Raw genomic sequence first — 26,055 nt, 5'->3', positions numbered from 1 at the left:
AGCCAGAAGGGCACAGGTAGCATCAGGCTACTACGTGTGTGACACCTGTCCGGGGGATCCCCCTCTCGGAAGCTCCTTGGAGGCTGAGTCCATTTCATTTGCATCTGTGTATCCCAAGAGCCCAGCAAGCACCAGGCTGGCAGGTACTTAAGAAAAGCTTGTGGATTGTTTGCCCAGTTGTTAAAACTAATAAATTGCCCAGATTACAGACTTGCCTAGCAAACAATGGCTGTACATTTATTTACTGCTGCAGAATATCTAGAACCAAAGCTAATGATAAATACAGCATTCCATACTGAAAATGCACTCTTAACTGTACTGGGCTTCAACCTGTCTTGCTTCCTTTTGTAGCTTTCCACTAGGGAGAATTTTTAGGAAACCATTAATAAGTCTGACGGCCTCGTGAGCACTGAAAACAAAGAGTTATAATCAGATGATAATACAAAACAAAACAAAACGGCGTTAGGTCAACTTCTTTCATTTTCTCTTCTAGACTTAAACGCATTGGCTTCTCAATCATACCTCCTTTTGTAAAGAGCTTGAAATAGACAGACAAGATGAAGAACATCACACATGATGGCTAAGGACAACATAATCTGCGCCACTGCTCTGTTTCCAGGCAATAGAGGGTTTCAGTAAGTTTGATGTGCTGTAATGTCCAAGTGCTGTTGACTGCCCGAAAAAAGCAATGTATTTAAAAACATATCAGCTGAAAGCTTTCTTAGAAATTATCTCGGTATCTTTCAAAAGATGGTTGGCTTCCTTTGTGTGAGCAGGGTCTTTGTCAAATTAGATTATATATCAAAAGCAATTGGATATAAATATTGCTCACTACAAAACTTTTCAGAGAAATCAGTCAGCAAGCATTTAAGAATCTACTACATGTCAGGCTCTGTGCCAAGTGCTGGGGACATGAAGAAAGGCCAAAAAAAGTCCCTGCTTTCAAGATCTAATAATGGGTAAAACAATATGCAAAACCATACATACAAACAAGTTATACACAAGATAAATTGGAGATTGTCTCAGAGGAAAGGTTCACATTAAGGAGTACTGGGAAAGGCTCCTTGCAGAAGGTGGGAATTTGTCTGAGAAATAAAGGAAATCAGGGGGTGTGGATGAGGAGGAAGAGAGTCCCAGGCATGGGGAACAGCCAATGAAAATGCCTGAGCCTGGAGGCAGGAGATGGCATGTCCTGTGAAAGGAACTGCAAGGAGACCAGTTATCACTGGATGGAAGAGTGCATGGAAGGGACAAATGTATAGGGAGACTGGAAAGGTAGGTAAGGTTATAAAAGTCAAACAATGATTTTATATTTGATCATGTATGTAAGAGGGAGCCACTAGGGGAAGCAAGAGATAGAAAGAGAAATTCCATTTAAAATAAATGTAGACAACATAACATACTTGGAAGTCTACCTGCCAAGACAAACTCAGGAACTATAGGAACACAGCTATAAAACACTTTTCACACAAATAAAGTCAGATCTAAACAACTGGAAAAATATTAATTGCTCATGGGCAGGCCTAGCCAATATAATTAAAATGACAATTCTACCTAAATTAATCTATTTATTCAGTACCATACCAATCAAACGATCAAAAACTTATTTTACAGAGCTAAGAAATTGATAACAAAATTCATCTGGAAGAACAAAAGCTTAAGGATATTAAGGGAATCAATAAAAAAATGCGAAAGAAAGTGGTCTGGCTGTACCAGATCTCGAACTGTATTATAAAGCAGTAATTATCAAGAAAATCTGGTATTAGCCTAAGAAATTGAGTGATGGATCAGTGGAATAGATTAGGTACAAATTACATTAAAGTAAATGACATAATTTAGTATATGATAAACTCATAGATCTAAGTTTTTGGAACAAAAACTCACTATTTGACAAAAAATGCTAGGAAAACTATGTGGCAGAAACTAGGTATAGATCAACATCTCACACTGGATACCAAGATAAGGTCAAAATGGGTACACGATTCACACAGAAAGGGTGATACTACAAGCAAATTAAGAAAGCATGAAATAGTTTATCTGTCAGATGTATGGATAAGGGAAAAATTTAGGACCAAAGAAGATAGAGCATTACAAAATGTAAAACAGATAATTTTGATTATACAAATTGAAAAGGTTTTGCAGAAATAAAACCAATGCAACCAAAATTACAATGAAAGCAGAAAACTGGGGAGGGAGGGGAAATTCTGCAACAAGAATCTCTGATAAAGGCCTCATTTCTCATATAGAGTCAAATTTATAAAAATACAAGTCATTCCCCAATTGATAAGTCATCAAAGGATAGAACAGGCAGTTTTCAAACAAAGAAATCAAAGCTATTTATAGTCATATGGAAAAATTATCTAAATCACTATTGATCAGAGGAATACAGATTAAGGGTGGCTAGGTGACGCAGTGAATAGAGCACTGGCCTTAGAGTCAAGAGGACCTGAGTTCAAATCCAGCCTCAGATACTTACACACACACACACACACACACACACACACACACACACACACACACACACACACACAAGTTGTGTGACCTTGGGCAAGTCACTTAAACACAAATGCCCTCCAAAAAGGATACAAAATACAGATTAAAATACCTATCAGAGTGGCTAATATGACAAAAAAAAGAAGATGTTGGAGAGGATGTGGGAAAACAGGGACACTAATACACTGGGAGTAGAGTTGTGAACTGATCCAACCATTCTGGAGAGCAGTTGGGAACCATGCCCTTTGATCCAGCAATACCACTGTTAGGTCTATATCCCAAAGACATCCCCAAAAAGAGGGAAAGGACCTACTTGTACAAAAATATTTATAGCACCTCTTTTTGTGATGGCTAAGAATCAGAAATCAAAGGGATTCCCATCAACTGGGGAATGGCTAAACAAATATTATTGTGCTGTAAGAAAAGACAAGCAGAATGATTTCAGAAAAATCTGTAAAGACTTACATCAACTGATGCATACTGAAGCAAACAGAACCAAGAGAACGTTATACACAGTAACAGCAGTATTGTTTGATGAAGAACGGTGGATGACTTAGCTATTCACAGCAATACAATGATTAAGACAATCCCAAAGGGCTAATGATGAAGCAGACTATCTGCCTCCAAAGAAAGAACTAATGTTGACTGAAGCAGGCTATTTTTCACTTTCTTTCATTTTTTTCTTTTATTTGAGTCTAATTGTACAAAATGACTAACATGGAAACATTTTACATAATTGCACATATATAACCTATATCTGATTGCTCACTGTCTCAGGGAAGGGAAAAGGGGCTGAGGGAGGGAGGGACAGAACTGGGAACTTAAAACTTTAAAGGAAAAGATTAAGAAAATTTTAAAAAGTGATCATTTAATCCATGTGACTCTGATGAGATAGCATGAAACTGTGTAGAGGAAGGAAGGAAAGAGGGAAGCAAGTACTTACTAAGCATCTGCTATGTGACAGGTACTGTGCTAAGTGCTTTGCAAACATTAGAATCTTTGATCCTCACCAACAATCACCGGAGGAGGGTGCTACTATTGTCCCCATTTTACAGCTGAATAAACGGAAGCAAACAAAGGTTAAATGACAAATGAATGACGGTTATTGTTCTTGGTGGTACTATGCCAACATGACTCTATAACCTGAATTTATTTGGAGATTTTGTGTTATACCAAAGGACTAAGGGATTCATTTGTAAATTATATAAAATTTTGAAGTTTTCAAAAGAACAAAATCAATTCAGCTAGAAAAATTATAGAAACTGTCGAAAATATTTGTATCAACAAAAATATTTGTATCAACTACCTTTGATGAACATTAGATATCCAACTACATAAGGCATTAACACACCCAACTAAACCCAACAAGAATTTAACCAATGCCTCAGAGCCTAGCCAAGAGAGGAGACCTGGGAAGTTCCAGGTCTTAAGGCTGCTTCAGGTAAAAAAAGCTTAATACTGTTTCGTGGCCTGAGAGCAGCGCAGACTATTCCCAATACACAAGGACTCAAGTCTGGAGTGCGGGTTGCTCTGGCCACAACAGTTCCCAACTTATAAGCCTCAATGTTACAAAGTCTATGTCCACTCTTTCTTCCCCACAGACAATGTATTCATTAGTGAGAGTGTTTCCCAAGTTTGTTAGTCTAAAGCTACATTTGTATTACTTTTCCTTTCTCACACAGTACCTGTTTCATGTTTAATGTTAATAACATCACTGAGAATGATTTGTGTAATTGAACTGTGACTGAGGCTTGGGAACTGTCATTTTAAATGTAGATGCCTATTTCTCCCACACCAAGATTACCTCTGGGATTCTGAGAGTGAGTTGTAGCAGCAGGGCCGCCCTCCCTGGGGAACCACCCCAACCTGACAGACAGCATGGCTGCAGGCACAATGACAGTCAGTTCTGGTTCAGGAAGAGACGGAGCTTTAAGAGAGTTAGGGGGATGGCACCAGGCCAGCCCCTGTGCCACATGTAGATAACAAAATAGCTCTAACACCACTTTTTTTGGGGGGTGGGGCTAGAGTGCTATATTTTCTCCATCAGTTTCTGATGTGGATGAATCTGGGGGATAGGGCAGGAAATGCATTCTCTATCCCCTCTGCACCCTTCTAATCAGGCTGGGTCTTCTCCAACATGGTCCAGCCTGGCTCAGAATCTTTTGTCTTCTGTTGGGGAGGTAATAAGCACCTCTTTGTTCCCGAAGTCCCAACAGGAAGTCATGTGGAAGGCCATGTTAGTCAGAACCATGGTGTACTCAAGGGCCGCAAAGATGGTGTACACTCCTGGCTCACAGTACACGTTGTGTCGGAAGTAGACAGCTAGGGCCATAAAGAAAGAGACAAAGCTGACAATAAGAAGTCGTTGCTTCCAGCTGTAGGACTTATATTCTGTATGTTTCTTCGTCAGACGCCACAAGATACAGGTTAGAAGCATGTGGCCCAGAGCTGCCGCGATGAACACGATGAAGGCATTCTCATGAATGGTGAAGTCCTCTGAGGAAGAGACATAGGTGAGCAGAAGCAGGGCCACATTCTCCAGGAGGCTGAGACCCAAGCTGAGGAGGCAGAGCTGGTCATAGCCAAAGCAAGGTGAAGGGCAGCTCCTGTAATAGTTCCAGTAGACAAAGGCAACCAGGAAGGGGGGTGCAGAATGCAGGCCGATGCAGAAACGCCAGATGTACCGCTCGGGCACTTCCCCACCAATAGCTAAACTCACCGATGGAAGGTAATTGGGTACTCCACAGTGGGTGGATGTGGTCTCCGTGAAGTGGAAGAACAGGGACCAGATGACATAGAAGAGAAAGGCCAAGAGGGGGCAGGAGACAGTAGCCATAGCCACGACAGTGAAGCACAGCCAGAACAGAGTTCCATCCCACTCCAGAGGCAGTGGAACTTGGTACATTCTGTTGGACCCCGGGGTGGCTGGACGGCCAGGGTCCGGAGGCGACAAGGCTTCGCCCGCGCAGGCCCAAGAGCTGGACCGGAGAGAGCTCTAACACCACTTTTTATGATAGCAAAAAAAAACAAAACCAAAATATTTGCCAAAACCACTGGGAAATGGTTAAACAAGTTGTGGTCTACAGATATACAGGGATACTCCTACGTAGGAAAAAACAATGAAGTAGCAATTCAGCGATATATGGAAAGACTTGCATGTATTCATACATAGCAAATAAAGGAAAATATGAAAAATTATAATTACATAAAGAAAAACAGCAAAGAAAAAGCAGCCAAATAAAGATCAATTGTAATTTGACCAAGCTGGGTCCTACAGAGCAGATAAGAGGGGAGGCTAGGTGGCACAGTGAATAGAGTACTGGCCCTGGAGTCAGGAGAACCTGAGTTCAAATCTAGCCCCAGACACTTAACATTTACTTGGCCATGTGACCTTGGGCAAGTCACTTAACCTCAATTGCCCTGCCCTCCCCCTCCAAAAAGAAAAAAAGAAAGAGCAGATGAAGAAATACACAAGAAGTGGGGTACTGCAAGTATACTATGTTGCCTGTGCTGTCAGATAAAGTCACTAGGTAGACTTACCTGCTCTCCTTTGTTACAAGAAAGAATTTGAGGGGTGCAGAGCCAAGATGGTGGCATAGAAACAGGAAAACTCCATGTGTTCCCCCCATAACCACCTCAAATAACTATAAAAAATGACTTTAAACAAACTTTAGGGCTAAAGAACTCACAAAGTGACAGAGAGAAACAAATCTCCCACTGAAGGCAGCCTGGCAGGCCAGCAGGAAGGGTCTATTGCAGCTCGCTGGGAGCAGAGCCCAGCCCTGTGGGAGCCTGCAGTTTTAGCCTCAGGACAATTTTAGCTTCAGGACAGCCACAACCAGCAGCTGCTGGAAGGACTTCAGGAGAGTGGATCACCAGCAGCTGTGGTGGTTTCTAGAATTATCAACCCATAGATGCCAAAGACAAAGTGAGAGGTCAGTGTGGATGTTGGGAACAGGGGGAACGGGAATGCGGTCCGGCCTCTGCCCCTGGAGGGAGAAGCGGCTGAGGTGCGGCAGCCACCACCGCATCACTGCTTCAGAGCTCCTGGCCTGCAGATCTTAGGGGGACCAAGCAACCATTCTGAGGGGTAATCACTCTTGCTTTAACCTGACTGGATCTGGATTGCTGTCTAGGGTGAAGGTCCTGGGGTGTGGGACCAGGTGCCAGAGATGGTGGAGGCTTCAGAGAGGGCAGCCAACTAATAGCTCCAGCAGCTGTGAAAACCCCAGCAATTTGGGACAAAGCTCTCCCCTCTGGAAGCTGAGTTCTGCTGTGGCAAAAAGTTCAAAAGTCAAGTGATTGAGTGGCAACGTGAGCAAGCAAAGGAAGCAAAGCAAACACAGCAATCCAACTTTAGATTCCTATTTTGGGGACAAAAAGGACCAAAGCATGGAACAAGAGGAAGACAATGAAGTCAGAATTCCTGCACCAAAAGCTTCCAAGAAAAATATGAACTGATTACAGGCCATAAAGGAGCTTAAGACAGATTTTGAAAACCAAATAAGAAAAGTTGAAGAAAAATTGGGAAGAGAAATGAGAACAATGCAAGAAAATTATGAAAAGAGAGTCAACAACCTGAAGAAAATAACACCTTAAAAGATAGACTAACTCAAACGGCAAGAGGCCCCAAAAAAACAATAAGGAGAAGAATGCCTTAAAAAGCCAAATTTGCCAGGTGGAAAAAGAATCTCAAAAGCTCACTGAAGAGAATAATTCCTTCAAAATTAGATTAGAACAAATGGAAGCTAGTGGCTTTATAAGAAATCAAGATATTATTAAACAGATCCAAACGAAAAAATAGAAGGCAATGTGAACTATCTCATTGGAAAAACCACTGACCTGAAAAATAGGTCCAGGAGAGATGATTTAAAAATTATTGGGGGGCTGCTAGGTGGCACACTGAATAAAGCACAGGCCCTGGAGTCAGGAGGACCTGAGTTCAGTTCCGGCCTCAGACACTTAACACTCACACACACACAAAACTAGCCGTGTAACCTTGGGCAAGTTACTTAGCCCCTAATTGCCCTCCAAAAGACAAAAAATAAAAAATGAAAGTAAAAATTATTGGACTACCTGAAAGCCATGATCAAAAAAAGAACCTAAAAATCTTCCTTCAAGAAATTCTCAAGGAAAATTGCCCTGATATTCTAGAACCAGAGGGCAAGATAGAGGTTGAAAGACTCCAATGATCACCTCTTAGAAAAGATACCAAAAAGAAAACTCCTAGGAATATTATAGCCAGGTTCCAGAGTACACAGATCAAGGAGAAAATATTACAAGAAGAAACAATTTGAATATTGTGGAAACAATCAGGATAACAAAGGACCTGGAAGCTTCTATACTGAGGGAGCAAAGGGCTTGGAATATGATATTCTGGAGGTCAAAGGAGTTGGGATTAAAACCAAGAATCACCTACCCAGAAAAACTGAGTATCATGTTTAGGGGAGAATATAGTCATTCAATGAAATAGAGGACTTTCAAGCATTCTTGATGAAAAAATCAGAATTGAATAGAAAATTTGACATTCAGATACAAGAAGCAAGAGAAGCATGAGAAGGTAAATAGGGAAAAGAAATCATAAGGAACTTATCAAAGTTGAACTATTTACATGCCTACATGGAAAAACGATAAACTTTTCTCAGTATGAGAATAGTTGAAGGGAATATAAATGTGTATACATACATATATATATATATTATATATATATATATATATGTCTATAGAGGAGGGTATATGGGCACATGAATACATATGTGAGTATATATATGTATGTGTACAGATATACATAGACAGAGGGCAAAAGACTAATTGAATAAGAAGGGATGGTACTTAAAAGGTGAAATTGAGAGGTGAGAGAGGAATATAATGAAGGAGATGGGGAGAGGCAGAATGGGGTAAATTATCTCATATAGAAGAGGCAAGGGAAAATTGCTACAATGGAAGGCAAGAACAGGAATCAAAAGGGAATGGGGTCAACCTTACTCTCACTGAATTTGGCTTAGTAAGGGAATGACATACACACTAAATAGGGTATCTTGCCCCACAGAAGAGTAGGGGGGGAGGGGAAGAGAGGAGGGATAATGGAGGAAAGGGCAGGTTGGGGGGGGAGGGAAGTTAGAAGCACACACTTTTGAAAAGGGACAGGGTCAAAGTAGAGAACAGAACAAGTGGGGAGCAGGATAGGATAGAGGAAAATATAGTCAGTCTTTTACAATATATCCACTATGGAAATGTTTTGTGTAGCTACATGTGTACAACCTATATGGAATTGCTTATCTTCTCAGTAAGGGTGGGTGATGAGGGAGGAAGGGAAAGAATCTGGAATTCAAAGTTGTAAAATCAAATTTCAAAACTATATATAAATACATTTTTTTTTTACATGCAACTGGGAAATAAGATATACAGGCACTGGGGTATAGAGATCCATCTTGCCCTACTGGAAAGTCGGAGGGGGGATGGGGAAGGATATAGGAGAGAGCGGATTGGGGGAGGGGGTATACAGTGGGATCGCTGTTTTGGGGTGGTGGGTAGGGGAAAGACAGGGAGAAAATATGTAACTCAAAATCTTGCAGAAATGAATGATATAAACTAAAAATAAACAAAATTTAATTTTAAAAAATTAATTTAATTAAAAAAAAGATCTGAGTACTGCAATTTTATAAAAAGGCATTTAGAAAAAACTTTTTAAAAAAAACTTTTAAAACTTGCACCATATTTAGGCACACTAAACACTTAACACCTATACTATAGCTAAGCATCGCTCCTCCTCATAAGAGATCCCAAAAAATCTTACAGCCCTATGACCTGGGAGATTACCTGACCCAAAGGCCTCATTTCAAGAGCTGTAGAAAATGAGGCTGAGGAGTAATGTGACTTCCCCTCTCCAAAGTCTTTAATGGCTGCTCTATCAAAAAACCCAGAAACCATTCCGAGTCCTTACCTTCTTTGACTTCTGCCACTGCTAACCTTCAGCTCCCTCTTACTAAATCTATTTTCCCCTGGTTTCCACAGAGCACTGTCAAAATCCACTTGACCTCTCCAATCATGAGTTCTCCTTCCCTCACCAACTCAGCTCCAGTTGGCTTTGCCTTCATCTTCCTGTCCTTTCAACATAGGCTAGATGCCCTAACACTCTATGTCCCCTCTCTCTCCTCTTTTCCTTGGTCTTGTCCATGTCTATGAGGGAGGCATCTCCAGTCGCCCAGATCTATATCTTGCCGCTGGGCTCAGATGGCTCTGGAGGAGTGAGGCTGATGACTCTGCAAAGACCTCCCTCACTTCAATCCAATTCACTTGCATGTCACAGTATCACCTCCCTGATGCCTTTGGAGAACAAAGGACAAACAACAAGCACTCCCCCCCTGCCCTCCCCAAGTCTCTGATCAGATCTGTACAGCTGATATTCTAGCCACGGCTGAGGCCGTTCACAAGCTGGTTCCAGACTAACTTTCTGTCCTAGCCTCTTAGACCCTACGGCCATCTATTCTCTCCTTTCCTGTACTCATGCCATCCCCTGTTCCTAGAATGCACTTCTCCTTTTCTCTCCTCCCCCACTTCAATGCCCTACTCAAATGCTCCCTCGAAATGCTCGGAACACTCTGTCTAGACCTCTCTTTTGCACTTAACATATTCCAAGTCATACCACAGTGACTCAGAAACATGCCATCTCTTCTGCTGGAAAGCAGGAGCTGAATTTATTTCACATTTTTAAACTTTTATTATGAATTTAAACTTCAAATATGATCATTGCCGTATACCAAGACTAGAATCTTGAAACTGAATTGTTATAGTTTTTAAGTGTATATTAAATTTAATACAGTAGTATGAAAACTGCCCTACTTGTCCCTATAACTTCTTTCTGATCTCTTCTGTGTATACTGTCTACCCATTGTGTAGATATCTCTTTTCTTAGATCACAGGCCACTGAAGAGCAAGCACTAGCTATTTTTATCATTCTACATCTGCCAAAGCCTCCCCAATCCTCCCTCAGCCCCTTACTCCCAATTGAGCACACTGAGAGGCTAGCAGCCTTGGGGCAATGATGAAACTTGGAAAACCATAAAGGGAAATGAACTTCCTAAACACTGCTAAGTGTTCAAGACTGAACTCCTGTATGCACAGAGTCCACTAAACATGATATATATGTGATGGAAACCGCACTGGGCCTGCACTGTCATAAACAGGAGAGGGGTATGGTTTCAAGGTCGGCCACTTCTGAGGCTTCCTAGGGCTTTTTGGTGGGCTCTCCTCTTCTGCCAGCTACCTGTGACTTTGGCCTGTCTGGTCGCACAGGGAGGGCTAGCCTGTTGGCCTGTACTGGCTCTGCTCACAGTCCCCTTCCCTCCTGCCTGTGGGCTTCTGGTGGACTTTGTGCAGTTCTGGAGCAGAAGTGTCATCGGTGATGTCTACTGTCGTTTCTTCATTCTTGCCCCTGTTCGGGTAGCCTTCTTGGTCAGAAGTCTCTCTTCAGACTTCTCATAGCACAGTGACTGAACTCTTTTGCCACAGGGGCTGAATCCACTTATCTTAGAACGGGTGCCTTATACAACAGAGATGCTCAGTCAATGTTTGTCAAACTGAGCAGGAGTGGAAGGGAAAGTGCCTGATTTCTGTACGCTACTGTTGTGGACACGTAGATAAAGGGAAAAGGGGAACAGAACCATTCTTCCTATCTTTTACCAGTTATATTCATAAAGGCCCTCAGTCTGATAATTCTAGTACAGAGTATCAATAGGGAGAAGGAGGGATAATAAGCATTTATATAGAGCCTACCATGTTCCAGGTCCTGTGGTAAGTGCTTTACAAACAAGGTAGGTAAGTGTTATCTCCATTTTACAGATGAAGAAACTGAGGCAAACAGAGGTTAAGTAACTTGCCCAGGGCCACACAACTAGCATCTGAGGCTGGATTTGAATTCAGGTCTTCCAGCCAATGACTAAACTTACTTAAAGGAAGATGAGCATTCAGATTTTTACTTCCATTCTTTTAATGATTCATTTCACTGGTGTACTCCTTTCAGATCTCAGTCGGATCTCAACTCCATCTAGTACCTGAGGTCATTCATACCTGGCAGCCTATCTTCTGGCCATAAGCCTTTCCTAATTTTACTAGGCTAGTCTTCAGATGTCAAATACAATTCTGTCTTCAGGTTAATATTCAAAGCTTCTCCACACTGACAGTACCTACCAGAGCTTATATTCAGTGGGAATAAGCTTTAAGAACCATGACAAGACAGGGGTTTAATGGAGGCATCTGGGACTCAGGAAGGGCAAATAATGTACATTATCAAAGGAAGTAGTAGCTAAACTGTTGGTCTATACTGGTAGATAATGAGTATTTTAATGAAATGATACAAAGGTGTGGGAGAGAAGAGAGGAACTTCACAGAAAAAGCACGACTTGGTTTATCTGAATAATAGTATACAGGCTCAAAGCACAAGCAACAGGGAAAGGAAAATAGTAAACCACTATAAGAAATCAATTTATTTTTCTTTCAAACAAACAAAAAAGTTACCTTTTTTAAAAAATGTATTTCCTAAGTCATGAGTAGTATGCCATTCTAAACTGAATAAAGATAGAAGCACAGACAGTGAACATGAAAGGAATTCAGGAAAGAGGGGCTTAGCAAATAAACCTGAAGCTAGTGAAGACACAAAGGTGACCTCAAATTGTGGCTCAGCAGTTGTTTCTCAAATATTAACTTGTCTGTAAACGAACCTTCAGAAATCAGGAGAGTACAGGGTAATTTCAAAGAAGTAACTGGCCCAGCTTTGTGATCCTTCAGAGGGAGATCTAGTGACTGCCTGCTCTGGCCTCTGGTCATTTCGATGAGGCTCATTTGCACCTGCCCCACCAAGTGAGTACAGGAAATAGAGGATGTCAATCTCTACGGAGTCATTATGCTACTTAGGTTGCAGGGGCCTTAATCCCTCCTCAGCCCCATCTAACAGAAAGCTACCTGAAGAGAACCATAGGCGTAATGCTGTGGGTGAGAGAAAGCCAAGGGGATATATATTTCTACAGAAAGCAGGACTAGTTATGTGTCTGAAAACAGACAAGTGCAATTGAATCACCTAACAAGCAAGGAGCCATAGCTCACAAAAAGGTCTAAGGGAAGCTATTTCCCTGAGTCAATATCCAAATTCCTGGGGCTCCCAACCTTGGGGAGGGAAAGATAGACTGGGGACAGGTGGTATGTAGAAGGTGCTGAGCTCCTGAGCAAAATCCTAACCTCTGGATGCCTGAACTTTTAATTTAAGAATTTTTTAACTAGGGAAAAAAAGACCTGTACATATAAGAAGTGGGTGATTGCTGTGCAAAGGTCGAAATGCCAGTCACAGAGGGCTAGTTTTCCACAAGAGCCAGCTACCTCCTGGGAACATTTCTATCTTCTTAAGAAACATGGTCAAAACTAAAACTCTTCCAAGCTAGCCAAAACATAAACTTTTTTTAAATTGGCAGCTGTTATACCCTTTCCCATTTCAGAGGTACTTGTCTTCTCATATCTATCAAAATACACTTTAAAACATGTCATTTGCCAACTTTTTAAAGTAGCCTTCCACAAAAACAAATGACTCATATGATGTCCCAGAAGAGTAATGTGTCTTCCCTTCAGGCAGACATCTTGCACCCCCTATATTTGGTCCAAAACTCAGCTCAATGGGTCTGAGATACAAGGCCCACGATATCAACCAGAAGCTCGGGAAGAACTGGAAGGACGAGTTTCCAAACAAAGCCACCAGAATGGCTTGGAGTGAGGTTAGTCAGGAGACTTTGCCCAGGCTCTCCAACCCTCTATTAACCAAGGAATTAAGCAACCCTTTCTCAAAGAGTTTCTGACTTGCCTCCCTAGATCCTTAGCAAAGATAACTACATATGTGTGTATATGTGTGCATTTATGTATATATGTGTGTGCACACACACACACACATTTATCAACTTCAATTGACCCTCTCTTTAAACTTCCTTCTTCCTCTATCTGACCTTTCTCATTTATCCAAGAATATCAGAATCACACAAGGTTTTCTGATTCAACAACTTTTCTTGGGCTAACCATGCTTCCCCCTACACGTTTGTTCCCTCCTTGCCCTCCTACAATTCCACCTTTAACAAAAGAAAAAGCAAAAAGAGACTGAAGATGTGATGTGTGTGTGTGTGTGTGTGTGAGAGAGAGAGAGAGAGAGACAGAGAGAGAGAGAGAGAGAGAGAGACAGAGACAGAGAGGCAGGGGAAGGGCACATACATAAGATCCCACATACACCCACAGTAAGCAGGTCTAAAGACCAACTCATATGTTTAAGAAAACTAACATCATAAATTATAAGACTTGCACATAATACATTTATTGGGGAAGGAGACTTGGGTTTTACCCTAGTTCTATGTCCTGGCTTGAGCTACTCCTAAATTTCTGAGCCTGTTTCTTGATCTACAAAATAAGGGAACTAAACAAGATGCCCCAAAGGGCCTTACTAGTCTTACCAGTCCTAACATTTTTTGACTTTATGACTAATGTTTGCTTCTGCCAAACTTGTCTACCTAATTTCATACAGCCAAATGGATCAGTGCTGATGTGTAAATCCAAATGGTTTATTTTAAAATGCAAGTTCCGGATGGATTGTTGGTTTGTGATCCACCCATCACAGGCATGTGAATAATTATTTGGGGAATACCCAATATTACTTGAAAGGTTTTCTCATGTCTAAAGAAAAAGTGATTTAGATCAATTTTTCCCCCAATTGGTTATTCCCATTTAAAAGCAAACAGATTTCCTTCCAATATGTGCCTCTTCATAGCACCTGGAAGACAGGCACTGAATAAATGATCGGTTGACCTCTACTTCCTCATAATGCAATTCAATCTCTTATCTTTCGCTAATTCAATGAGATTGCTGTTTCTCCTCTTCACAGTCTAAAACAACAAGTTAAGGCCCAAAATGAATCCAAGGGAATTCCCAGGACATCCCTCCCTCATTCTCTACACTGTCATCAGTCACAACTCACTAGGCACACTCTCACTGCTCTATCCAGGTAACAGACTGCTCAAATTTAAAAGCAATTTAAACCTTTGGTTTCCCTTCCTATGGTCCATATTTTAAAACAAAACATGTGTGCGTGTAACAGTTACGCTATGCTCCGATTCGCTTAATGTGCAAGCTTTCTTCATCTAATACAAGGGACCCCCCTCCAAAAAAACCACCCACACGAGGTTATAACCATCACAGCTTTGCATAGGTTTTTTTTTTAAATCTCTAAACACTTACAGCAATAGAGAAAGAGCAAGTCAATGAGCTGGGCATGCAACTATGAGCAAATCAGGAGAGCAAGGAATAGTATACAAGTCAGATCTATGGAGAAGGGAAGAATTCACTACCAAACAAGAGACAGCATTGCAAGATGTAAAATGGACAATTTTGATTAGATTAAATTAAAAAGTTTTTTCACAAACAAAACTGATGCAGCAAAGATTAGAAAGAAGGAAAGCAGAAAATTGAGAAAATGTTTACACCAATTGTCTCTAATAAAGGTCTTATTCCTCAAATATACAGAGAACTGATTTCTATTTATAAGAATTCAAGGGCGGCTAGGTGGCGCACTGAATAGAGCACTGGTGCTGGAGTCAAGAAGACCTGAGTTCAAATCCAGCCTCAGACACTTAACACAAAACTAGCTGTGTGATCTTGGGCAAGTCACAACCCCAACTGCCTTACCTTCCCACTTGCAAAAAGAAAAAAAAAAGAATTCAAGTCATTTCCCAATTGATAAATGATCAAAGGATATGAATATGCAGTTTTCAGATGAAGAAATCAAAGTTATCTATAGTCATATAAAAATGTTCTAATTCACTACTGGTAGACAAATGCAAATTAAAACAACTCTGAGGTACCACCTCACACCTATAAGAGTGGTTGCTAAGATACACACAAAAAGATAAATGTTGGAGGGGATATGAAAAAACTGGGAGACTAATGCACTGTTGGTAGAGTTGTGAAGTGATCCAACCATTCTGGAGAGCAATGTGAAACTATGAGCAAAGGGCTACAAAACAGTGCATACATACATTGATCCAGCAAATACCACTACTAGGTTCGTATCCCAAAGAGATTTTTTATGAAGGGAAAAGGACTTCTCTGTGCAAAAATTATGGCATCTATTTTTGTGGTGGAAAAGAATTGGAAATTGATGGGATACCTATCAATTGGGGAATGGCTTAGCCATTCTCAGCAATACGATGATCTAAGACAATTCCAAAGGACTCATGATGAAAAATGCTATCCACCTTCAGAGAAAGAACTGACAGGAGTATAAATGCAGATTGAGGCTTGCTATTTTTCACTTTAGTTTTTTTCTTGATTTGGGGTTTTGGAGGGTTTTTTGGTCTGTGTTTTTGTTCACAACATGGCTAATAAGAAAATAAGTTTGGCACAACTGCTCACATTTAACCTATGTCAAATTGCTTATTGTCTCAGAGAGGGAAGAGGGGAGGAAGCAAAGAAGAGAATTTGGAACTCAGAATGTTTTAAAATGAATGTTAAAAACTGTTTTTACATGCAATTGGGAAAAAATATTAATCATTTAAAAAATAGAAAAGTAATTTCATTATGAAAACTAATTAAGAAAACAACTCTGAAGTGGCAAAGGGGAATTTTGACCTATGTTAGGGAAATTAGAAGGTAAAAAACTGTCACATCGTGAAGAAAGGGAAGCTCACTAAACATTTGGAACTGATGTGAGCTGCACACTCTGAAAATGGGGCATCTATTCATCACAGCAAGTAAGGAATACTGTAGTTACTGCGCTTTTGGAAGAGTTTCCAGAGAGATGTCTGCGTAATATGCAAAGGCATTGATATGTTAACCTCATAGGGGGTTTATTCTCAAGATTCCTCAAAGTGTTGCACCCCTCCCCTCATCACTTTTTGAAAAAAAAAAAAAAAAAAAGGAAGAAACAAAGGTCCAGAAAAAACTAGAGAATGCATCAAAATGGGCTAATGCTCTGCGGAGGTTCCGCATCTGTATTCTGCCCCTGGGAGGTAGGAATTCCAAGGACTCTATAGCGGCTGTCCTGGAACAAGTCCTCCAATAAGGGCCAAGGCGTTTGATAAATTCCTACTAAGTACTATCTCTGGAGTAGCTACCCACAGAGAGGTCTGCTTTCCTCCTGGGTGGAGAATATACTCCAGTTGTGACAGGTAACGTCCAAAGACTTGACAAACAGGATAACTATCATTTACAATGATTCACATGGTCACAAATGAAGTCAGAAAAAATCTAGAGGAAGACAACCCTGGGGCTGTGCTGAGGCCCAGAAGACTACCTTGGGCAGCACGGAGGCCCAGATGAGGGCTAATCAACATGGCAGCAAGTTGACCCACCAACCACAAGGGCCACTGCCAGGCCTATCACCACAGGGCTGGGACTGGACAGAGTGGGGTAAGAATCAAATGCAGGGCCCCTGGCAGGGACAGCAGCTATTTCCTGGGACTACCAATCCACAGCCCAGAAATTTAAAAAGCCCCTATCTGGACTTCCAGGGACCAGAATGGCACAGTGAACCCTGGCTTCTCCAATCCCCTCCTCTGACCCTGAAAACATAATAATTATTGTCCCAGGGCAAAACCTCAAACAGTAAAGGCTTGGGAACCCTAGAGGAAGGGTGTGGCTAGGACCCTGCCACAAAATGGGTAAAAAACAGAATGCAAAGACAAAGACTCTGGAGTCCTACTATCCTTGAGAGGGAGAAACCAAATTCAGTGGGAGACCATGTTGACTCCATACCCACACTGAAGCCTCAACAGGGAATTGGTCTCAAGCACAGAAAGCATTCTTAGATGAGCTCAAAAGTAACTTTGAAAACCAATTTAGGTAGAAGATAAAATTAATAATTCTTTTAAAATCAAAATTGCAAAATTAGAAAAACATTACAAGAAAACAGCTCCTTAGAAAGAAAAATGTGTGATATAGAAAAGGAGCTCAAAAAACTAACTGGAAAATAATTCGCTAAAAACTAGAATCAACCAAATTGAAGCAAATAACTCTATGAAGAACCAAAAATTAGACAAACATCAACAATGAAAAATTAAGAAAAAGAGGTAAAATGTCTCAGTGGAAAAATAACTGACCTGGAAAACAGATCTAGGAGAGATAATCTGAGAATTATAGGCCTACTGAAAAATCATGATGAAAAAATGAGCCTGGACAACATCTTCCAAGAGCTCATCAAGGAAAACTGCTCTGAGATCCTAGAACCAGAGGGTAAAATAGAAATCGAAAGAATCCACCGGACACCTCCTGTGAAAGAGATCCCAAATTGAAAAGTCCGCAAAATGTTGTGGCCAACCTCCAAAACTACCAGGTAAAGGAGAAAATAATACAAGCAGCCAGAAAGAAACAATTCAAATATCACAGAATCACAGTGAGGATCGCACAGGATCTGGCAGCCTCTACACTGAAAGATCAGAGGAAGGGGAATACAATTTTTCTCAAGACAAAAGAGCTCAGGTTACAACCAAGGATCATTTCCAGACCTTCTTGATGAAAAAGCCAGCTCAATGGAAAATTCAACTTCCAATTACGAGAAGCAAGAGAGACACAGAAAGATAAATAAGGAAAACACACACACACACACACACACACACACACACACACACACACACACAAACACACACCCTCACACCCTGTTATTTAATAAGAGCAAACTGTTTATAGACAAGATGAGTGTATGGGTATAAATTACACAAAATGACGATTAAAAAAACCTTATTAAGGGCTATAAAGGGACTGCAATGGAAGAAGAGGAAAGAATGAAGCAGAAAAGGGTAAATTACACCACACAAAAAGGCATAAAAACAATATAGCAGAGGGAAAGAAGGGAGGGAGATGAGTATTATATGAGCTTTTCCTTCATTGGTTCTGGTGCAAGGAGGTAATAACACAACCAGTTAAGCATAGGACTCTATGGAGAAGAGACACAAAACATATAATAATAGAGGGAAAGAGGAGAAGGAGAGGAGCTTTGCATGAGATCTGTTCCTGTCAATCTTGGTTCGAAGAAGAAATAACATACTACATTAAGTATAAAAAACTATCATATCTTACAGGCAGTAGGAGGGGGAAGGGCTACGAAAGACGGGGGTGGTTAGAAGGGAGGGAAGAAGTAAGAAAAAGGGGAGGAAAAGGGAAGGGGGCTGATAAGAAGGGAATACTGAGGGAGGTGGTGGTCAAAAGGAAAACTCTTAAAGAGGGGAAGGGAGAAGAGGAGAAAAATAAAAGCATAAACAGGGGAGGGAAGAGGATGAAGGGAAAGAGACAGTAATCGTAACTGAACTTGAATGGGATGAACTCTCCCATAAAATGGAGGTGCACAGCAGAATGGATTAAAAACCATAATCTTACAATATGCTGTTTACAAGAAACACACCTGAAGCAGAGGGATACACACAGGGTAAAGGTAAAAGGCTGGAGTAAAATATATCATGCCTCAGCTAAAGTAAAAAAAGCAGGGGTAGCAATCCTTATCTCAGATAAAGCAAAAGCAAAAATTGATCTAATTAAAAGAGATAAGAAAGAAAACTATATCCTGCTAAAAGGCACCATCAAGAATGAAGCAATATCATTACTTAACATATATGCACCAAGTGGTATAGCATCCAGATTCCTAGAGGAGAAGGCAAGGGAATTAGAGGAAGAAATAGATAGCAAAACTATACTAGTAGGACCTTAATCTCTCCCTCTTTGAACTTGATAAATCCAACCTCAAAATAAACAAGAAAGAAGTTAAGGAGGTGAACAGAATTTTAGAGAGGGTGAGTATGATAAATCTCTGGAAAAAACTGAATGGGGATAAAAAGGAATATACCTTCTTCTCAGCAGTACATGGCACATACACAAAAATCGACCATGTACTAGGACATAAAAACCTCACAATTCGGTGCAGAAAGGCAGAAATATTAAATGCATCATTCTTAGATCATATGCAATAAAGGGACATGGAAAGACAGACTAAAAACTAACTGGGAACTAAACAATTTAATCCTAAAGAATGAGTGGGTCAAACAAGAAATCACAGAAACAATCAGTAACTTCATTCAAGAGAATGACAATAATGAGACAACATATCAAAATTTGTGAGATGCAGCAAAGGCAGTTCTTAGGGGAAGTTTTATATTTCTGAGTGCATACATGAATAAAGTAGAGAAAAGGGAGGTCAATGAACTGGGCATGCAATTGAAAAAGCTAGAAAAAAAAACAAATTGAAAATCCCCAATTAAATACTGAATTAGAAATAATGAAAACCAAAGGAGAGATTAATAAAATTGAAATTAAGAAAATTATTGAATTGACAAATAAAACTAAGAGCTGGTTTTATGAAAAAAACAATAAAATTGATAGACCTTTAGCCAACATGATAAAATAAAAAAGAAAACCAAATTATGAGTATCAAAAATGAAAAGGGTGAATCCACCTCCAATGAAGAAGAAATTAAAACAATAATTAGGAATTATTTTGCCAAATTATATGCACATGAATCTGACAATCTTAGTGAAATGGATGAATATTTACAAAAATATAAGCTGCCCAGATTAACTGAAGAGGAAGTAAATTACTTAAATAAGTCCATCTCAGAAAAAGAAATTGAACAAGCCATCAATCAACTCCCTAGGAAAAAATCTCCAGGGCCAGACAGATTTACTAGCAAAATCTATCAAACATTTAAAGAACAATTGACTCCAATCAATACTCTATAAACTATTTGGGAAAACTAGTGAAGAAGGAGTTCTACCAAATTCTTTTTATGACACAAACATGATACTGACACCTAAATCAGAAAGAGATAAAACGGAAAAAGAAAATTAAAGACCAATTTCTCTCATGAATATAGATGCAAAAATTTTAAATAAAATATTGGCAAAAAGACTACAGCAACTTAGCACAAGAATAATATACTTTGATCAGGTAGGATTTATTCCAAGAATGCATGGATGGTTTAACATCAGGAAAACCATCAGTATAATTGATCATATCAACAATAAAACTAGCAGAAACCACATGATTATCTCAATAGATGCAGAAAAGGCTTTTGACAAAGTGCAACATCCATTCCTATTAAAAACACTAGAAAGTATAGGAATAAATGGAGACTTCCTTAAAATAATAAGTAGCATCTATTTAAAGCCATCACTAAGTATTACATGTAATGGGGATAAGCTAGCAGCACTTCCAATAAGATCAGGAGTGAAACAAGGGTGTCCACTATCACCCCTCTTATTCAATCTGGTACTAGAAATGTGAGCAGTAGCAATTAGAGAAGAAAAAGAAATCAAAGGAATAAAATTAGGCAAAGAAGAGACCAAGTTATCACTCTTTGCAGATGATATGATGATATACTTAGAGAATCCTAAAGAATCAAGTAAAAAACTACTTGAGACAATAAATACATTTGGCAAAATTGCAGGATATAAAATAAGACCACGTAGATCCTCGGCACTCCTGTATATTTCTAATGAAATCCAACAGCAAGAGATAGAAAGAGAAATCCCATTTAAAGTTACTGTAACTTTGGTTACAGAAAATTTGAAATTCAAAGAACTGTGGAACTGAATCCTTTAAACTCAAAGTAAACGAACAAATTAATAAAGACAAAAAAAGGACAAAAAAAATAAAGAAAAGATATTAGAAAGATAAAGATTACAAAGATATTAGAAAGCCCTGATAAAGACACTGCATGCAATATCGGGCAGGAAACCAACACCTTTCTTACACGACCTAGATTTCCCAACATATCTCCTGCTTATCCTGAAGGGGAACATACCATAAATGATTAGCTAGTGAAAAAGATGATGTCTAAGAAGACAACTTCAAAATCAGTGTCACAGCTTTGGAAACAACAGACTTCTGGCCCTGGAAAGTGCTTAACAAGTATTGGCAAGATTATAGTGTTTGATATAAGTCAAGGATAATAAGAAAGGCTACACACACACACACACACACACACACACACACACACACTCATACTCATATTCTCTCTCTCTCTCTCTCTCACACACACACACACACACACATTCATACTCTCTCTCTCTCTCTCACACACACACACACACACACACACACACACACACACACACGTGCGTGCACACTCCAGCAGCAGCACTCTTAGGAGTAGCAAGAAATAGAAACAAAATAAATGTTCATCAATTGGGGAATAGCTAGGCAAGTTGTATCACATAAATAATGAGAATATACTTCTGTGCCAGAAGCACGGGGACAATGAATGTGGTGAACACTGAGAAGCAGGGGAAGACATGAACCGATGCAAAGCCGGTTTATACGATGACACCAACAATGAAAATGGGAAGAACAACAAATTGAAAGGGAATGCTCTGAAAATAATAACAATGCCCAAATACAAGATATGAGACGATGCTTCCCCTACTTCTTGGCAGAAATGGAATACAGATGCAGAACCCTCCATATACTGTCAGCCCTTTTTGATGTTTGTTATTTTTTCTTGAATCATTTTCCTTCTTCTTCCCATAAAGGATAGCTAGGGGGAACAACAAATTGAGAAATCTTGGTGATGTGAAGCCAAAGTATAAGTTAAAATATCTTTTGAAAAAGAAACCTCCCAGGAGATTAACATATCAGTGCTATTACATATTAAGATCTCTCTCTCTCTGGAACTGTCTCTGCCAAAAGCAGAGTAACTACGATATTTCTTGACGTGCCTTAAGTATCATTTCATCATTCAAAAAGTGGAAGAACCAACAAAAGAAGCTGCTGTTCTGGGTCAGATTCTCACCAAGTAGGGAATGGTGGCTGGAGCAGACATACTAGGGACTTGGGCCACAGGGGGAAGGGATCAATCAAACGGACAAGGATGGAAAGTGAGGAAGAGTCTGACATGTGCCCTTGAACTTCAAATAGGGTAGTAGATTTAAAACTGCAAGGAATCTAAGGGAGCACAATCTTCTTGTTTGAGAACGGAGGCCCAGAAAAGCTAAGCAGCACAGCTCTGAGTTCGAAGGCTATGTCGTCGAAGTCAGGAAATGTGGAGGTTCAAATCTAGCTTCAGACAACTGGGACCCTGGGCAAGACGCTTCACCTGTGTCTGGCTGAGTTTCCTCGCCTGTACAATGGGGACAATAATAATAGCACCTATCTCTCAGAGTTGTAGTGAGAGTTAAATGAGATCCTTGTAAAACACAGCACAGGGCTGGCACTAGATAATGGTGCTATGTTAGGGGTAGGGAACTGGTGACCCTCTGGGGCCTCAAGCGCTCCCCTCTGACTGACTCCAAATCTCACAGAACAAATCCCCTTAATCAAAGGATATGCTCTGTAAACTTAGACTCCGTCAAAAGGCTGCACCCAAGGACTTAGAACACCATATGTGGCCTTGAGGCTGCAGGTTATATAAATGCTTGTTTCCTTTCTTCCAAAGTAACCTGTGCAAGGCTATGCAATTAATAAGGTATAGACAAGCAGGGATTCTAGGACCCAGTTTCTCTACCTCCAAAATACAACACTTTTTCCCCTACAACCAAGGATTCAAAGAATGGATAGGCAGAATTCCTGGGGACTAAGCTTCCAGTGGGGGAAAACAGCCTACTAAAAATGGAAAGCTTCTAAGGACACAATAAGAAGCAATTTTGATGAAGAAAAGAAAGAAGTCCTCCAAAGAAATTACCATGTACAGCAGACAGAGCTCAATGTCAAAAAGAGGGCAGGTGAGAGAGGATCAATTGAAAAGTGTGACGTGATTCTGTAAGAAAATCATCACAAGCACGACGGTCCAAAATGAGCTGTGATTAACGGATGGTTGCCAATGACAACAAAACATTGCATTTGGGTGATGCTGAAACTAAACTGGAGGGAAAGAAGAGAGAGGCTCAAAGAAGAACAAAGAAGGAAAAGGACTGTTGCTTCAGGCAGGTGGGGCAACGCCATTTGATGGAGAAAGGATGGAGCTGTTTAACACATTTTTCTTCTGTTTTATCTGCAAAAGTTAATATTTAGAATGGAGAAAGCTGGATGGCTAACTGCGAGCTAACCCTGAAGAGATCAAATCACCTGGTCCAGAGATCTAAACTCCAGGGTAATGAAAAAGCTGATCACTGTGATTACTGAACCACTGAGTGGATTTTCATTTTCTTCTGTCACTAGCTGCTCTGCTTGGTTTCAACTCCATCATCATCTTCATCATCCTCGCCTCCCCCATAAACTCATCACCATGGAGATGGCTTCAGCTTTGCTACTCAGACTTCATCGGTACCTTCAGATGCTTCTGCCTCTCTGATTGGAAGGTCAGAGGGTAGGACAAAAACTCTTCCCATAGCCTCCCTTCAAAAAGGGCTCAGAATGCCAGTCTCCTCTCCATCTGCTCTCAGCTGCTTTGCTGAGTTTCAACTACAACACTACCTTCATCATGTCCCAGCTAGAATTCTTCCCTTTCCTTTCAATTTCCTTTAAGTATCTTCTTTCCCTCATTAGAATGTAAGCTTTTTGAGAGCAGGAACTGTCTTTCTTTTCTTGTTTATGTCCCAAAAGCTTAGCACAGCGCCTAGCACAGGGGAGGTACTTAATGTTTATTGTATTGTGAGTTCTTTGAGTTCATGGACAATGACAGCTATTACAAAAGACTACAAAACAATGTGGCACTGATCTTCAAAAAAGGAAGAGAAAGGAGTTGGAAAGCTACAAGACCAACGAGACTGGCTTTATCAACTGAACAGGCTACATACACCAATATGAACGTCTTTCCTCAGCTGTACACAAAAAGGATGATAAGAGCATCTACCTCCCAGGGTTCTTGTGAGGACCAATGAGATAATGTTTGTAGTGTTTAGCATGGGGCCTGGCACATGCAAAGTGCTACTGGAATGCTAGCTAGGTAAGATGGAAGGGAATAAGCATTTATATAGCATCTTCTAGCTGCCCGGCCCTATGCAAAGCTCTTTACAAATATTTTCCTGATCCTCACAATACTCCTGGGAGGGAGGCACTATTATTATCCTCATTTTATAGATGAGGAAACAGAGGCAAGGAGATTCAGTGACTTTCCCAGGGTCACACAGCTATTAAGCATCTGAGGTCAAGAGCGGCTCAGTGCCAACTTTAAGGACTGTCTCCACAAGTTCCCCAGGTATCTCTGCTTGGCTGTTTTATCAGTGACTTGGATAAAGGTATACATGCTGTTTTTACCAAGTTTGCAGAGGACATAAAGCTAAGAGGGATAGCTGACACAAGAGAGGCCAGGGTAAAGATGCAGAACAGCCTGACAGGTGAGAGAGGCCACTGGCCTAATCCTAGAAGATGCAATTGGAAAAGCACAAATGGAAAGACATATAACTGAATTTTTAAAAATCCACTCTGTAAATATAAAGGAGGATGGTATAGTTAGACAGTCATCATTCCCGGCCCCCCAAAGAAAACCCAGATCTGTAGGGTTTAAGTCTATTAAGAGAGTGCTACAGCAGCCAAGAAAGCTAGTGTAACCTCAAGCAAACTCAACAGAGGTGTGATGTCTAGGACGAGGGAGATGATAACGTCACTCACTGACTACTCTGGGGAGTATCCAGAGGATAGCAACTCAGATGGTGACAGACTTGAGATTCACCAGCTTGGGAGAATAGGCTGAAGGAATGAGGATTTAGCTTGGTGAAGGGAAGGCTGAAAGGAAACATGACAGCTGTTTTCATATACGTGAGGGGTTGTGCTTGGCCCCAGAAGGAAGAATTAAGAATAATGGGCAGAAATTGCAAAGAGGTAAATTTAGATTCGAAGAAGGAAAAGTGTCCTAACAATTAAGGCTACCAAAAGAAGGCCTTGGTTGGGCCTTCTTTACCAAAGGAGGGATGACCATCTGGTAAGGTGGATTCTCGTTCAGATATGGGTTTAAGCATATGTCATCTGAGGTGCCTAAATCAAATTTTGTAATACTATTAGTCTGGGCTTATACTCTCACATTCTCTGGCAAAATATAAACAATTATTATGGTCAATACGTAGTCAAATGAACTAATTAGAATTAACCTTTTTGCCCCTGACCACACAGAGAAAATGCAGTAAAGGACCTAGATAATTTATACACTGGATAAGCAGCTCCTAGAAAAGCCAGGTTTGTTCAAGATTTCTCAATATCTGTCTCATTCAGAAGATGAAGACATGAGCCCCTGCTCACTCCTATCACGTCATCAGTTATTTTAGGGGCGCAACAAAGCCAACCCCAAATCAGATGAAGTCAGTTCAGAAGTTTACAAAAAGTCTTAAATGACATGCAACTTTGGTCTGTATGACAAAAGCCATGTGATCTGTTATTTAAAATACCCAGTGTACATACTACCCAGATACAAGTGGTCTTGCTCCCACTCTCTATGGCATTGAGGCAAACAAACAAGATCCCTTATTCACTCATCTTGCCTAGAAACTCTATTTCCCTTGGTTCAGAAAGTGCCCCTGTACATGGGTAGTACACATGCCCGTGTGCAGTTCTCCCTCCCATGTAGTGCCGGCCAGGCTCCAACACCAACACCCTGTGACCTGCAAAGGCCATGTCAGATTTGTTGGT

General features: G+C 40.5%; 2 protein-coding genes across 4 annotated transcripts in view; both read right to left on the bottom strand.

Moving 5' to 3' along the window:
- Window positions 1-26,055, bottom strand: part of MOB1B (MOB kinase activator 1B) — a 70,423-nt gene that overhangs the window by 20,635 nt on the left and 23,733 nt on the right. The window lies entirely within an intron of this gene.
- On the bottom strand, window positions 335-7,298 carry LOC138163895 (post-GPI attachment to proteins factor 2-like). Its single transcript, XM_069091578.1, has one exon. It carries the CDS (start codon window positions 5,396-5,398, stop codon window positions 4,646-4,648), a length of 753 nt encoding a protein of 250 aa, XP_068947679.1. The 5' UTR covers window positions 5,399-7,298; the 3' UTR covers window positions 335-4,645.

Source organism: Petaurus breviceps, unplaced genomic scaffold, assembly GCF_028583685.1.
Source record: "Petaurus breviceps papuanus isolate PSGF00001 unplaced genomic scaffold, PetGlider_PUasm1.0 126, whole genome shotgun sequence".
Classification (NCBI taxonomy): Eukaryota; Metazoa; Chordata; class Mammalia; order Diprotodontia; family Petauridae; genus Petaurus; species Petaurus breviceps.
The sequence above is the reverse complement of the archived record's forward strand: the minus strand, read 5'-3'. Positions and strand labels throughout refer to the sequence as shown.